Source organism: Vigna umbellata, chromosome 8, assembly GCF_029865625.1.
Source record: "Vigna umbellata cultivar VRB3 chromosome 8, Vumbellata_1.0, whole genome shotgun sequence".
NCBI lineage: Eukaryota > Viridiplantae > Streptophyta > Magnoliopsida > Fabales > Fabaceae > Vigna > Vigna umbellata.
The window spans coordinates 30,601,169-30,615,997 of record NC_142172.1 but is presented as its reverse complement, the minus strand read 5'-3'; the positions used below and the strand labels follow the sequence as shown (position 1 = coordinate 30,615,997).

The 14,829-nt window shown below is 32.2% G+C and overlaps 1 protein-coding gene across 1 annotated transcript; it reads left to right on the top strand.

Moving 5' to 3' along the window:
• Nucleotides 1–8,135: 8,135 nt before the first annotated feature.
• On the top strand, nt 8,136–8,982 carry LOC148194450 (uncharacterized). The gene is made up of 2 exons (XM_088097234.1): nt 8,136–8,481; nt 8,723–8,982. Exons 1-2 carry the CDS (start codon nt 8,136–8,138, stop codon nt 8,980–8,982), a joined length of 606 nt encoding a protein of 201 aa, XP_087953360.1.
• The last annotated feature ends 5,847 nt before the right edge of the window (nt 8,983–14,829 follow it).

Below are 14,829 nucleotides of genomic sequence, written 5' to 3'. Positions count from 1 at the left end.
TATTTCAATTACCTGCAATTGAATTCTCTTCCATTATTCTTTATTTTGTATAATATGAGAATATCACATGTTTAAATTGAGTCATGAATTCAATAATATAAGAATACAAAAACAACATAATGTCATATGAAAAAGTATAAGTGATAAAGTAAAGAAAAATAAAAGATGGAGTTAGAATATGGAAGAGATAATTTGAGTTAAACTTAACAAAATTGAAAGAAAGAACCACAATTTGAATTCACAATTTGAATTCCTAACTACTTTAACTTGTATTAGGAAGAGGGATTTCAACAATTCCACTGTTTCAATTATCTAGATTGAATTCTTTTAATTTCTTAAATACTTTGTTTGAATGCAGTAATTAAAATATCTTATATTTTAAATTTTTTTTGATAAAGTAATTTAATTTTTATTTTAAGGTAAGTTCAACTTCATCCGTGAGCTTGAATTAAGTTAGTTCAACCTTCGATTCAAGACGACTTCTGTGTAAACCAATTCGACTCAACATTCGATTTGGGCTAACTTTGCTTGACTTTTGGTTGAAGCCAACTAAACTCAATATTTGGCTGGGGTTGGCTCTGCCCAACCTTCGATCCAAACAAACTCGACTTGATATTCGACACGAGTTGTCTCGGCTCGACATTCGGCTCAAGCCGACTTTGCTTGACATTCGTCCGAGTCGACTTGGCTCGACCTTCTATTGGGGCTGAATCGACTCAATCTTTGGCTAGGGTCGACTTGGCTCAACATTTTATTCGAGTTGAGTCGACTTAACCTTCAGCTCGGGTCTATTCGGTTAGACCTTCAATTGGGACCAACTCCACTTGACGTGCAACCTAGACCAACTCGGCTCGACATTTGACCCAAACCGACTCGACTTGAACTTCAACCTAGGTCGACTTGGCTCAACTTTCGGCTCGGGTTGACTCAGCTTGCCCTTGACTCAGGCCGACATACTAGGCCTCTAGCCAACTTAGCTCAACATTCGATTCGAGTCAACTCGACTTGAACTCGCCCTGGTCTGACTTGGCTTGACCTTTGACCCTGACTGACTCAACCTGACCTTTGTTTTTTACGAATCCTGCTTACCTTAGGTTTATGCTGAATTGGCTCGACCTTTAGTTTATGTCAAAACATAACTCAACCTTCAACCCGAGTGACTTAAGTTGACTTTTGACTTTGTTCCATTTAGCTCAACCCCTGTCTTTAATAAAAGGTCGAGTCAAATTAATCTGTGCTCATAAATCGATATAAGTCGATTTTTTAGACTTGTGGAGTTTCTTCATCTAACCAATTAAGAATTCATAACTTGTAAAATTTTAATTTTTTTTCTTTTAATTTATTTCAAATTTGATTATTTTTAGTTATTTGAAATACTTTTTTAAAATTTCTCAATTTCAATTTATTTTTAATTTTTTCACCAAACAAATCATTTTAAGATAGAAAACCAAAAAATAGAAAAATCACTCTATCCGAGTCACACTCTCACAAATTCATAAAATTTGTATTAATTTTAAAATATGAAACAAAACTATATGAAAACATTAAATATGCATGTTTCACTCTCATTTGACTCCAATTTTTAAAATTCAAAAAGAAATTCTAGATAAACCTAAAATGATGCACCAAGTGAGGTGTGAATCATATTTTCTTGATTTAATTTTCAAGTCACATTTTCTTACTTTATATGTTGAGGTGGTGCGTTTAAAAAATGAGACCATGTTTCTCATGCTTACTTCTTGTTTGATTTAATTCATTGAAGTGTTTGGTCTTCTAAAAAAGTCTTCTCATGTGCACTCCTTACTTGTATTATCCAGATTTCTTCCATATTACTTCCGACTTTGATTAAAGTTCATCCATAAGCATTAAACTACAATTATAATTAAAAAAATACAACCTATTCTAAAATTAGGAAAAAAAGAAGACAATTCTATGTTATAACTAATAAGAGTATTATACCAATACCATTTTTATTTTTTTAATGATTTTTATTGTATATTTATCTGAATAAGTCTTTTGAGATGTTGAGGAAAATATAAATTATTATAAAATTTTAAACAGGCGTTTTTAATTTAAAAATGTTTTTACCAATAAGTTACACAGAAACAAACGTGCAAACCCTTGATTCGTGTAAGCTTTATAGTAATGGTATACATTTTATTGTTGAATATGATGGGATTTCACTGGTTTTGCGGGATGTCTTATGTTTTATTTGAGCTCTTTTTCTCTATTGGAGTCTCGTTAAAGCATTAGATTTACACTCAACATTTCTTTTAATAAATTACCACTGTGTTATATATAACTATTTCTAAAAGAGGTAAATTACTTTTTAAATATAAATAACAAATCATTTTATATTTTAATTAAAATAGTTAATCACATTTATTTAAAGAAAAATATATTTAATTTATATATCATTAATTACAACATATATTATTAAATAATAAATAAATAAAACTATCAATCAATTTATTTATTCACCAAAACATAATCACACAAAATTTAATTTAATTTATTTATTATTTTTCTCGGGAGCTCAGCGCCAGTGTTCATACAAGCATGCTCATTCAGTAAGCATAATCTCTCGTCAAGTGAAATATGGAGAAGAAAGCTTCAGACTTGTAATGGAGAAGTGATACTCAACGCTCGAAACCACCTCTTAGCGCCCATAAAATAAAGAGTTCATTGACTTTGTAGTGCTCAACGCCCATAATGACCGTTCAACGTTATACTAGAAGACAACAAATCAAAAACTTAATTTAAGTGAACTCAAAACCTATTCAAATGATCAAATTGGAATTCTTGACACTAGGATAGATTCTAAAACATATTTAAACCTTAGATTAAATATCATTTTACTCAATTGACCAAAAATTTAGTTCGTCATATCAAGTCAAAACCCACAAAAAGCCCAAATAACAAGTTAGCATACTAAATGACCAAAATTTAACAATTTCAAAACCTAGACCAGTCTCAAATGTCCTAAAAATAGACTTCAAACACCATGTTCTCTCATAACTCAACTTCTCCAGAATTTCACCTATAAAACCCCCTATTTTAGACCAAAAACCAACCATCACTCTAACTTTCACAATATCAAGATCCAGTAGATATTTCCAACCAATTATATCAATAAATCCACTACTTCAAGCATCCAAAACAAGTACATCATCAATTAATTACATCAAGGTTCTTTCAATATCAGACAACGAATATTCAAACCAAATTCACGCAATCATGTTACAACACAACGGAATTTCAGCAAGCTTAATTCATTTAATTCAACTTAAACATACCAACTCATATCATTAAAGTACTTAAAACTTAAACCAATGTATTTAACTTCCCTTACCTTGACAAATGACAAACCACTCTAGAAAGCCTAAAATAACTTCAAACGTACACGAAGTCTTATCTACTCCTATAAATCATAGATACACGATCATGGTACACTATTAGGACTACTGATCAACAGAGAGTCTTATAAAAGACTTAAACTCCACATGCAAAACAAAAAGAACTAGCATGCAAAGAAAACAAAACATACCCAAAAAGAGGAACATAAAACTAATTTACTCTATTTGATAAACTCATTGGTTAAACTTGAAGATCTCGTCGTGAGGATCACTGGACGACCTCCGATCTTCAAACAAATAAACAAGAAACGATAACTCTTAAAAGTCAGAAAACTTTTGAAAAGTGATTTATGGATAAATGTGTTTTAAAATAATAAAACTCATTCATAACAAAATTATTCATATTAAAACCATTTAATATTAAAATAATTGAATCTCATTATTCTTAAACCACTACCACTTTTAAAATACTATTTTCTATGTCTTTAAAAAAAACTTACTTAACCCATAAATTTAACAAACTAAACATAAAGAATTCACAATAAAAATTTACCAAAATCTTCAAAGTGAGTTTTGCACATTTTCTACCTTTCACTATTAAAGTGAGTTTGATAATAAATGAGAACAGGTTTCGTGTAGCATTTGCTTCCATTAAATATTACAGGTTTAGAAGCAAGCATAAAGGCAATATCGTAACAACCACCAAACTCTTAATTTTTCATTATTGTGTGCTTTGGCCCATTAATAGATTCAACCAAAATCCCTGACTTTCAATTTGTCGACACTAAAAGAAAGGACATACCACAATAGCTACTTTTTCTTTTTCATTAAAGAGATTCTTGAATTTTATTAAATCAAATTAATACTAAAATACTATTTTCATTCTTAATTTCACATTCAAACTAAATATGAATTCTAATTATTACTTTTAAAAAAATAGGCATCGAACCACTTGTATGCATTAGTTTTAGCAAAGTTTCTACGAAACTAAGAGTTTCCATATTGTAAATAATATTATCAATCAATTCTAGTCTTAATGTGATAACTAGAGAAGTAAAACAGGGTTCATTGTGGCCTAAAAAAGTGAATAAAATATGCTTTGGTGATTGATGATATAATTTGTACATAGCCTAATTTATGGATCCAAAAATAATAACAGTTATTCTTATAATTTTCTCTAAAATATTGAAAGATAATGAAATTATTGAAGAGATCCTGTATATTTCAATTATTAATTACCGTGATATTAACATAATCTATTAGTATATTCGTTATAGGTCTAAAAGTCTATATTTTTATCATACTAAGCATCGTACTAAACATGAAATTCGATAATTCATTGAATCTTAAAAACTGTTCGCTTACTCGATAATTGAAAATCTTGCATTCAATAATTGAAGATCTATTTTTTTTTTCTTTAGATAAAGACAATGTGACTTCTTCCATTAAATTGGATTAACATTGTTTTCAAAGTGTTACATATTAGAATTTGAATTATCTTCTATTTCTCAAACCCTCTTTTATTTTTTTTTTGTTTTTTGTTTTTTTTTTTTCATTTTCTCCCTCCACCTTCCTCCATCTCCCATCACCTTCATCTACCATCGAAAAAAACCACCCATCTCGCTCCATCCTCGTAAATACCACTAAAAATCTCCTCAAACACCTCATTTGTATCCTTACGAATCTAAATTTGAAGTAGGTAATAAACACACTGACAACGAAAACATCCAATTTCAACTCAAGTTTAATAATCCACGAGTCATAGATACAGTAAGAGAAGGAGAAAAGAAACAATAGTGGTAAAGAGAGAAAGAAAGGAAAAAAGGATGGTGGAAGATGGATGGTGAAGAAGACAAAAAAAGAAAAGAAAAACAATGATGAAATGTGATACCTTACAAACGACGATGTTAATATTGATTTAGCCAAAGAAACCATATTAACTTTATTTAAAAAAATAAAAATTTAATTAAATAAAAAAATAAAACCATAAGTTTATCACATGCGTAAATATACAAACCAAATTACTAAAGTTAAAAAATCAAAATTACATCAACTTGAAAATAACTAGTTATGAAATTATGTTATTCTGATTTTTTTTTATTTGACTACACTCTCTTATTAGTAAAATAAAAATAAATAAAAGTTTTATGAAAAAAATATTTAATTTTGTGATTTGACTACACTCTCTTATTTTAATTTCTAATTTTTATTAAAAAAATTCAATTAAATCCTTATTTTTTATTTGATTCAATTTAGTATTTTAGTTTTTGAAAATGATTTAATTAAATATTTTATATTAAATTGACTTTTATTTTCTTTAAATTCATACACATATAATTTCACCTAACAAATCAAATTAATTTAAATATTTAATTTTTTTAAGTAAAATTATTTGATATATAAATTCTAACAAAAATCTAATATAAATTTAACAATAAGAACTTAATTAAAGTTTTATAAAAATTAAAAGAATATATATATATATATATATATATATATATATATATATATATATATAAATAAGTAAATGGTAGGAGAAAAAGTGTTTCACATTATTCCCAATTATAATTTCCTTCCGTTTGTCTGGTTGTACATGTGGTTCTTGTCAGAGTACGAATAATTATTTGGTAGTTAATTAGGTGACCATTATTCCCTTTAGTGGGTACAATAATACATTTTCCATGGAGATTAATTATGATAAGAGGCCTATACTATTGTTTTCATAGATTTCTTCTGATTAGGCTTTTGATTAATTTGTGTTTTGAGATACTCCAAAGACGCTTTCCATAACAGGTATCCTTAAAGGCAGCAAAACCTCACCCAATTTCAAATCTCTTTTTTCAAATCCCTAAAAAAAATATCTTTATTACATTCTATAATATATCTTCCCAAATTTGCTTTCTATAAAGCCAGATTTAAGATATGATGTAATGTTAAAGCCACATGGTTTATGCATCTTAAACCCTGTTAGCTACACTTGTTTCAATTTAAATCAGTGCTTCAATTGTTTGATATTGGATTATGCAAATTAATTGAACAATATAATCGTGGATGAAATTGTGGTATCTAATTCTAATTAATATAATATTTAAATGGAATGAATGATTTCCCTCTCTCAAATGTCGTCAAAGGATGGTAGTGATTATCAGATCTTCATATTTAACCTTATCGTGAAAACAGACTAAATATGATGTTAAATTGTTTATTTAAACTTTTTAAAAAAATTTGTAAGATATATATAGTGTGATAATACGTAGTCAAATAAGATAATTTGTCAAAAAAAAATTTAGAACTCAGTTTGTAAAACTTTCCTTACATTATTTTCAATTAAATAACATACAATATAAAAAAAAACTAAAGAAAGCAAATACTTTCTCTACATTTCCTTAGATTAATTTCAATTAAATAACATTCAATATAAAAAAAATAAAAAAACAAAATACTTTTTCTACATGCTTTTTATTCTGATTCATATATACACATACATCATCCTACATTAAGTTCTCAATCAATTCAACAAATTTTATTAAATAAACTAATGTTATGAAAATTCAAATGTGTATTATTTCGAATATAATCCATCCTAACAAAAAATAAAATATGATTTGAATAATAACCCCTTCTAATTAAAATGTTTGAATATTATTTGAATTATAAATACTTTCCACTAAAAATTTAGCTATTACTTGAAATTCATTTACTCTTAACTAATATAACAAGTATTGTTTCAAATGTAACCACACATAATTTAGAATATGTATTGTTTGAAACATAATCACTCATGATTAAGACGGGACATTATTTGGAGCGTAGTTATTTCTAACTTAAGAATAAGTATATTTAAAATGTAAATACTCTTCACTAAAAACCAAAAACAAGTAAATATAAAAGATCACATGATAGCTCACCAAAAAAAAGATTACATCTTATGAAAAATACAAGATATGTTTACTCTTTTAGGTTGTTGGGTCTATCGAGGAAGGGGTTTACAGGGGAGACACAAACATCAATTATATCTGAGTCAATATTAGATATATAATACAAAGCTGTCAAGTACTGTTATTTCTAGTTAATTCTGTTGTAACACTTTTGTCTTTCATTTTACTCTACATATAAGCATTGCTTTTGATGCAAATAGTAAGACACTATTTTCACTTTCTAAACTCTCTGAAATTCTCTGCACTCTTTTCTCTCAGTTTTCTTCTACTCCCTATCAGTGATATCCAGAGCGTAGGTTGCAGAAACCTGAGAGTGTGCGTCTTCAATCTTTTCTTCACGGTGAACACTGCAGTGGCTGAAGGGTGTGGTTGAGACGTTTGAAGGTGATCAAGAAGATTGATCTTGGGCGAGAAAGAGAAGGTGTCATGGCCGATATCCCTGTTGCAAGCTTCCCTGTTCTCACAGACAAGAATTGGAGCAGGTGGAGTGCGTAGATGAAAGTTTTGTTCCGTTATCAAGGTGTCAATGCGATTGTTGAAGAAAGGGGATATGAGCATGGTCTGGGTGACACCAAGGAGCAGAAAGAGGAGCTTAGGAAGAAAGATGACAAAGCCTTGTTCATCATCCACCAGTGCGTGCATGATATGCATTTTGAAAAAATACAAAATGTTGCCACGACGAGAGAAGCTTGGAGTATCCTGGTACGCTGTCATGCCGGTGGAGAAAAGATAAAGAAAGTAAAACTTCAGACGTTGAGGAGACAGTACGAACTTCTTCAAATGGAGGACAACGATAAGGTCAGCGATTACTTCAATAAGATTTTGACGCTTACACAATCAAATGAAAGGATGCAGAGAAACGATCACCGATTTACAGATAATTGAGAAGATAATGAGATCATTACCTCAACGGTTTGATTTCATTGTGGTTGCTATTGAAGAATCCAGAGATCTTGAGAAGTTAAAGATTGAAGAGCTGCAAAGCTCGTTGGAGGCTCATGAGATGAGACTACTGGATAGGAATCCCATCAAACACGATGAGGAAGCGTTGAAAGCTCAGCATATCAGAGATGAAGGAAAGAAGAAGTTCAAGAAATGGAAAGGGAAATCGACTACAAAAGGAAAATGGAAGAATGATAATAGCATGGATGATCAAGAAGAAAAGACTGAGTCGACAAAAAGAAAAGGTGAGTTTGACAAGAATGTGAAGAAGAAACATTGAACGAATATAGAATGCTTTAATTGTCACAAGATGAGGCATTTCGTGTATGGGTGCTACTCAAATAAAGGTAAGCAGAGTAAGAAAAATCAGAATAAGGAAGCCTACCTAGCAAAAGAGGATTCAGACTTAGAGACGTTAACTCTAATGGTGACGACCTTCGTCTGAAGGTTCCAACTCTTTGAATAAGTCTTGGTATTTGGATTCAGGTTGCTCAAATCACATGACATGCAATAGGGAATGGTTGGTCAGTTTGGATGAATCAAAGAAAAGCAGAGTTAAATTTGCGGATGACAACACTTTAAGAGTAGAAGGAATTGGAAATGTTGTCATAAAGAAGAAAGATGGATCACATGCAATGATAGAGAATGTTTTACTTGTACCAGCAATGAAATGCAACTTATTGAGCCTCAGCCAATTGGTAGAAAAAGGTTTTACTGTGGTTATGGGAAATCATGATAGTCTGTAGGTGTTTGACATCAACAAGAGACTAATATTGAGAAGCAAGATTAGTAAGAATCAAACTTTCAAAGTCTGTATGGATACAATAGGAAGTTGGCGTTGTTTGTCCACTGTGGAAGATGATGAAACCTGGAAATGGCACTTAAGACTTGGCCATTTGAATTTCAAAGATCTAAGACAGCTAAGTGAGAAAGGTTTGGTTTCTGGAATATCAGATATCAGTCTACCAGAAAACGTATGCGAATCTTGTATTATTGGAAAGCAAACTAGAAGATCATTTCAACCAAGATTAGAGATGAGATCCAAAGAGTGTCTTGAGGTGGTACACTCCGACATATGTGGCCCCCTGGAAGTGTCAACCTTGGCTAGAAATAGGTATTTTATTACCTTCGTTGATGAATTTAGTAGAATGGTTTGCGTGTTTCTAATAAAATTGAAGAGTGAAGCGCTTGATGTAAGACCCATAGAAAAATCAAAATAATTTTATGAATATTGTGGTTTTGAATAATTAATTATGGTGTGCATTCATATGTAAGATAAAGATTATTGTTTGTATTTTTTTACCATTTTGTTTAGCTTGGTTTTTCTTGTGTTAATTATTTAAATTTGATGCAATTTGTTCTGGCCATCTTTGGTTAAAAGGAGGGACATAATTATAAATTAAAAAAAAAATAAAATAAATATTACTACTAATATGGAAAGAAGAAGACAATATTGAATCATGGAGGTTGATGATTTCCGTAAAACATGGGTGCATGTTTTGGTAAAAGGGGACCCATCCCTTTCAATTGTTGTTTTTCTTTTCTTTGCATTGTATTATTGCAAGCAGCATACGGGGATGCTTTATTCTTCTTTATAAAAACTTATTAAGGCCATAAGAGAGGAGGAAAAGAGAAGAGAGATTTAAGTTAGAATTTGCTTTGAATTTGAGAGTGAAATCAAGCAAAGGTGTGGTCTAGGAACATCAAGAGTGAAGAATTTCTTGCAAGGAGAAGAGGTAGGGGAGCTAATCCTTTCTTGATTATGATCATGAATATGAGTATGCATGTGTTAAAATTGGTAATGGTAGTTATATATTGACTTGTGTAAAATTTGGTTTTCAAGATTATAATCTCTCATTTTCGAGTTACTGTGGTGAAAATTTTCTATTAATTGTTTTCACCGTTGGATTTAGCTAAAATTTTAGTATGTGAATCCTAAGACCTATTACTAAACTTTGACCGTTCGGATTTGAAAATAGAAGTCTGTAATTGGAGAAATAAGTTCTGCAAGATTGAGTAAATTAGTTACCCCTGTAGTTCTGTTACTGAGTTGTCTCGGTATAATATTGATTCTGACCTATTGGACCGTTAGATCAACCTCAAAATTTGATATATGATCCCTAAGACATATTAATACACTTTGACCGTTCGGATTTGCAATTAGTAGTCTGTACTTGGAGATATATATCCTACATGTTTGAGTGAATTAATTACCCCTGCAGTTCTATTACTGAGTTCCCTTGGTAAAATATAGATTCTGACTTATGGGACTGTTAGATCAACTTGAAAATTGGATATATGATTCTTAGAATACATTATTACAGTTTGACCGATCGGATTTGGAATTGAAGGTCTATGTTTAGAGAAAGAAATTTCGAAAGTTTGAAATATTTGATGAACACTGCAATTCTGTTCTTAAGTTATTATGGTAAAAATTTCATAGATATTTCATTTACCGTTAGATTGAGCCCAGACTTTAGTATGTAGTTCATAAGACATATTAAGTGATCTTGACCGTTCAGATTTGGAATTAGATGTATGAGATTAGAGGAATTCATTTCGCATTTTGAGTTTAACCGAGAACCACTTAAATTTCTGTCTCTGAGTTACCTCGGTAAAATCTCCATATCTACTTAGATAACCGTTAGATTAATCTGAAATTTTAGTATGTTGATCCTAAGAGATAGTGGCATACTTCGACCGTTCGGATTTTAGATCGGAGTTACAGAATTAGAGATATTAATTTCGTATCTTCTGAGGGATCTCAATATTGTTAATTTATGTTTTGGATCATTTATACAAAATTGATGATTTTCGCCTCATTAACCATTGGATTGGACTGAAAAGCTTACCATATGATCTAAACATGTTGTTGATTAGTTTGATTGGTTCAGATCGTCGATAAATAATATATTGAAAAAGGTAATTTGGTTAATTTGTGCTACTTTGTTAAGTAGGCAGAATTGAAACTGAGATATGTTGATTGGTTATTATGTACTTGTTAAGCATGATTGGTTTGAGATTAGTGGTTGAGATGGCATGTGATTGGTTATGAATAATATGTTAGGAAAATGTAATTTGGTTAATTTGTACTACATTGGTATGTAGACAAAAGGGAATTGAGAAAAGTTCACCGGTTTTCTTATGCTTGTTGAGTATGATTAGTTTTGGATGGGTTGTGGTTGATTATGAATAATTTGTTGAAATAAGGTAAATGATGTTGGTTTGCGCTACTTTGGTAAGTAGGCGAGTAGATGTTGGGTCTGCGTTACTTTGGTAAGTAAGCAGGGTGATTTGCGCTACTTTGATAAGTAGGCAGGATGAGATGATGAATGAAGAGATAAAAAGAACGATATAAATTGTGCTACTTTGATAAGTAGGCAGATTAACTATACTGTGCTACTTTGGTAAGTAGACAGTATTGTCTTGCTGCGCTACTTTGGTAAGTAGGCAGAAGAACTTGGTTTGTGCTACTTTGGTAAGTAGGCAGAAGATCTTGTGTTGTGCTACTTTGGTAAGTAGACAATATCACCTTGTTGTACTACTTTGGTAAGTAGATAATAAAAAATCACCTTGTTAGATTACTTTGGTAAGTAATCAGTATATCATGGTTATACTACTTTGGTAAGTAGACAGAAGGATTGTTGACTGCTGTGCTTTGGTAAGTAGGCAGATTAATAATATGTTGTATTGACTCTAGTGAATCGACTGATGATTTTGACTGGAGAAATATTATAAAGTATCAGTGTAATAGTTGGTTTTTGAGTATGTTTGAGATGCATGTATTTGACTGATTTACCACACTTGTGATGTTAGTAAGATTGTGGATGATGTATATTTCTTGAATCGGTTAGCTCACCCTACTGTTTGTGTTTGTGCATGTGAATGCGATGATCGTATAATGTGTGATATTATACGGGAGCAGAAACTATATCAGATGAATTAGCAGATGGTTCTGGACTTGCTTAGAAGATGAGAGATCTGTGGGGAAAAGGAGACATGGGGAATTTCTAAAATAAATCTGTGTTTGAATTTCCGAACTGTGAGAAATTTTAAATTTCAGAAGTTTATGAACTGTGTGGACTTTTATTTTCAGAAGACTTGTGCTGTAATAAAGAACTTAATATTTTATGGGTGTTGAAATTTGTTAAAGAAAAATTATATATGTATTTTGTGGAATATTAAATTGTAACGCCTAAATCGGGGTGTTACACTTGAGATATTCAAAAGGTTCAAAGTTAGTGTAGAAAGGGAGAGTGGAAAATCAATTAAGGTGCTTAGAACCGATGGTGGAGGTGAATATACATCTCATGTGTTTGAGCAGTTCTATCAAGACAATGAGATTACTCACGAAGTAACAGCCCCCTACACTCCGCAACATAATGGCTTGGCAGAGAGGAGAAATAGAACAATCATGAATATGGCCAGGTGTCTTCTGAGAGAGAAAAATGTGCCACGAAATCTTTGGGGTGAAGTTGTATCAACAACTGTTCACATCTTGAACAAGTGTCCCACCCAAAGACTCACAGACAAGGTGCCCTTTGAAGCTTGGACAGGTATGAAACCTTCAGTTAAACATTTTAAAGTGTTTGGATCCTTGGTTTTCAGTCAAGTTGCAGATAAAAGAAGATCGAAGTTGGGAGATAAAGGAGAGGCCATGGTATTCGTAGGATACCATCCAATCGGTGCGTATAAGCTCTACGATCCTATAAGAGATAAAATGGTATTAAGTAGGGACGTGATAGTTCTAGAATATAAGAATTGGAACTGGAAGCATGGAAAGACAAACCTGAAGAAGATATCAATGGTGCATGGAATCACAGATGAATCTATACGAGCTGAAGAAAATTCTGCAGATGTTGCCAAAAGTGAAGTAAATCTGGGGAATACAGCACAGAGACCAAGGAGACAATCTGTGAGACCATCGAGGTTTTCAGACTATGAAGTCTACTCTGATGCAGGGGTAAATGATGAAGGAGATCTAGTTCATATTGCTTTGCTGGCTGGATCAGACCCAATAACTCTAGAAGAAGCTTTGGTACAACCAGTCTGGAAGAAGGTGATGATTGAAGAGATGAGATCAATAGAGAAGAATAAGACGTGGAGTTTGGTTGATCTATCACCTGGAAAACATAACATTGGAGTGAAGTGGGTTTTTAAAAAGAAGCTTAATCCAGATGGCACCGTAGCAAAGCACAAAGCTAGACTCGTGGCAAAAGGTTTTTTGCAAAGACAAGGGTGGATTTCATAGAGCTATTTGCACCTGTTGCAAGGTTAGAAACAATTCGATTGGTAACTGCTATTGCTTGTGCTAAACGATGGTCATTATTCCAACTTGACGTTAAATCTACTTTCTTGCATGAACCTTTGGAGGAGGAAGTCTATGTTCAACAAACCCCCGGATTCAACAATCAGGACAAGAAAGAGCAGGTGTACAAGCTCCAGAAGGCCCTCTATGGCTTGAAGCAAGCTCCGAGAGCGTGGAACAAGAAGATTGACGCTTTCTTCATTGCTCATGGGTTTGAACGATGTACTGTGGAGCATGGCCTTTATGTAAAGGAGAATCCTGGTGGTGAAAAGATGATTATTTGTCTGTACGTTGATGATCTACTGGTTACCGGTTCTAACTTGAAAGAAATTGATGAGTTCAAGAAGATGATGGAGGTTGAATTCGAGATGACAGACCTTGGGAGGCTTAGCTATTTCTTGGGAATGGAATTCACTCATACAGCTACAGGACTACTGATGCACCAACAGAAGTATGTGAAAGAGTTACTGGAGAGATTCAAGATGATCAAATGCAATGATGCTAGAAGTCCACTTGAAGTGAATATCAAGCTAAGGATAGATGAAACTGAAGAAGGAGTGAATGAAAAAACTTATAAACAAATAGTCAGATCTCTGCGGTTTCTCTGCAACAGCAGGCCAGACTTGATGTTTAGTGTTGGCTTGATAAGCCGTTTCATGGGCAATCCAAAGAAGAGTCATATGAGTGCTGCCAAACGTGTACTGAGATACATTAAAGGAACTACGAGTTATGGAATTCTGTTTCCATATGGAATGGAGAAGAATGAGTTGAAGCTTGTTGGCTATGCTGATTCGGACTATGGCGATCAAGTTGAAAGGAAGAGTACCTTGGGGAACATTTTTTTCTTAAACAAATCACCTATCTCGTGGTGCTCTAAAAAGTAATCTGTCATTGCCTTATCGAGTTGTGAAGCGGAATACATATCTGGTTGTCATGTTGTATGCCAAGGAATTTGGCTAAATAAAGTGTTGAAAGAATTGAGAATACATGAAGAGGGTTCTGTGGTGTTGAAGATGGATAACACATCTGCCATAAACTTGGCAAAGAATCTGGTGAGCCATGGAAGAAGCAAACACATAGAGATAAAATACTATTTTTTGAGAGACATGGTGAACAAAGGAAGAGTTGAAGTAGCTTACTGCAAAATTGACTTTCAATTGGCTGATCTATTCACTAAATCACTCAAGTTTGACAAATTTGAGTTTCTTAGAAAGGAGATTGGAGTACTACTTCTTGACTACTTTCTAAATTCTCTGCACTATTTTCTCTCAGTTTTCTTCTACTC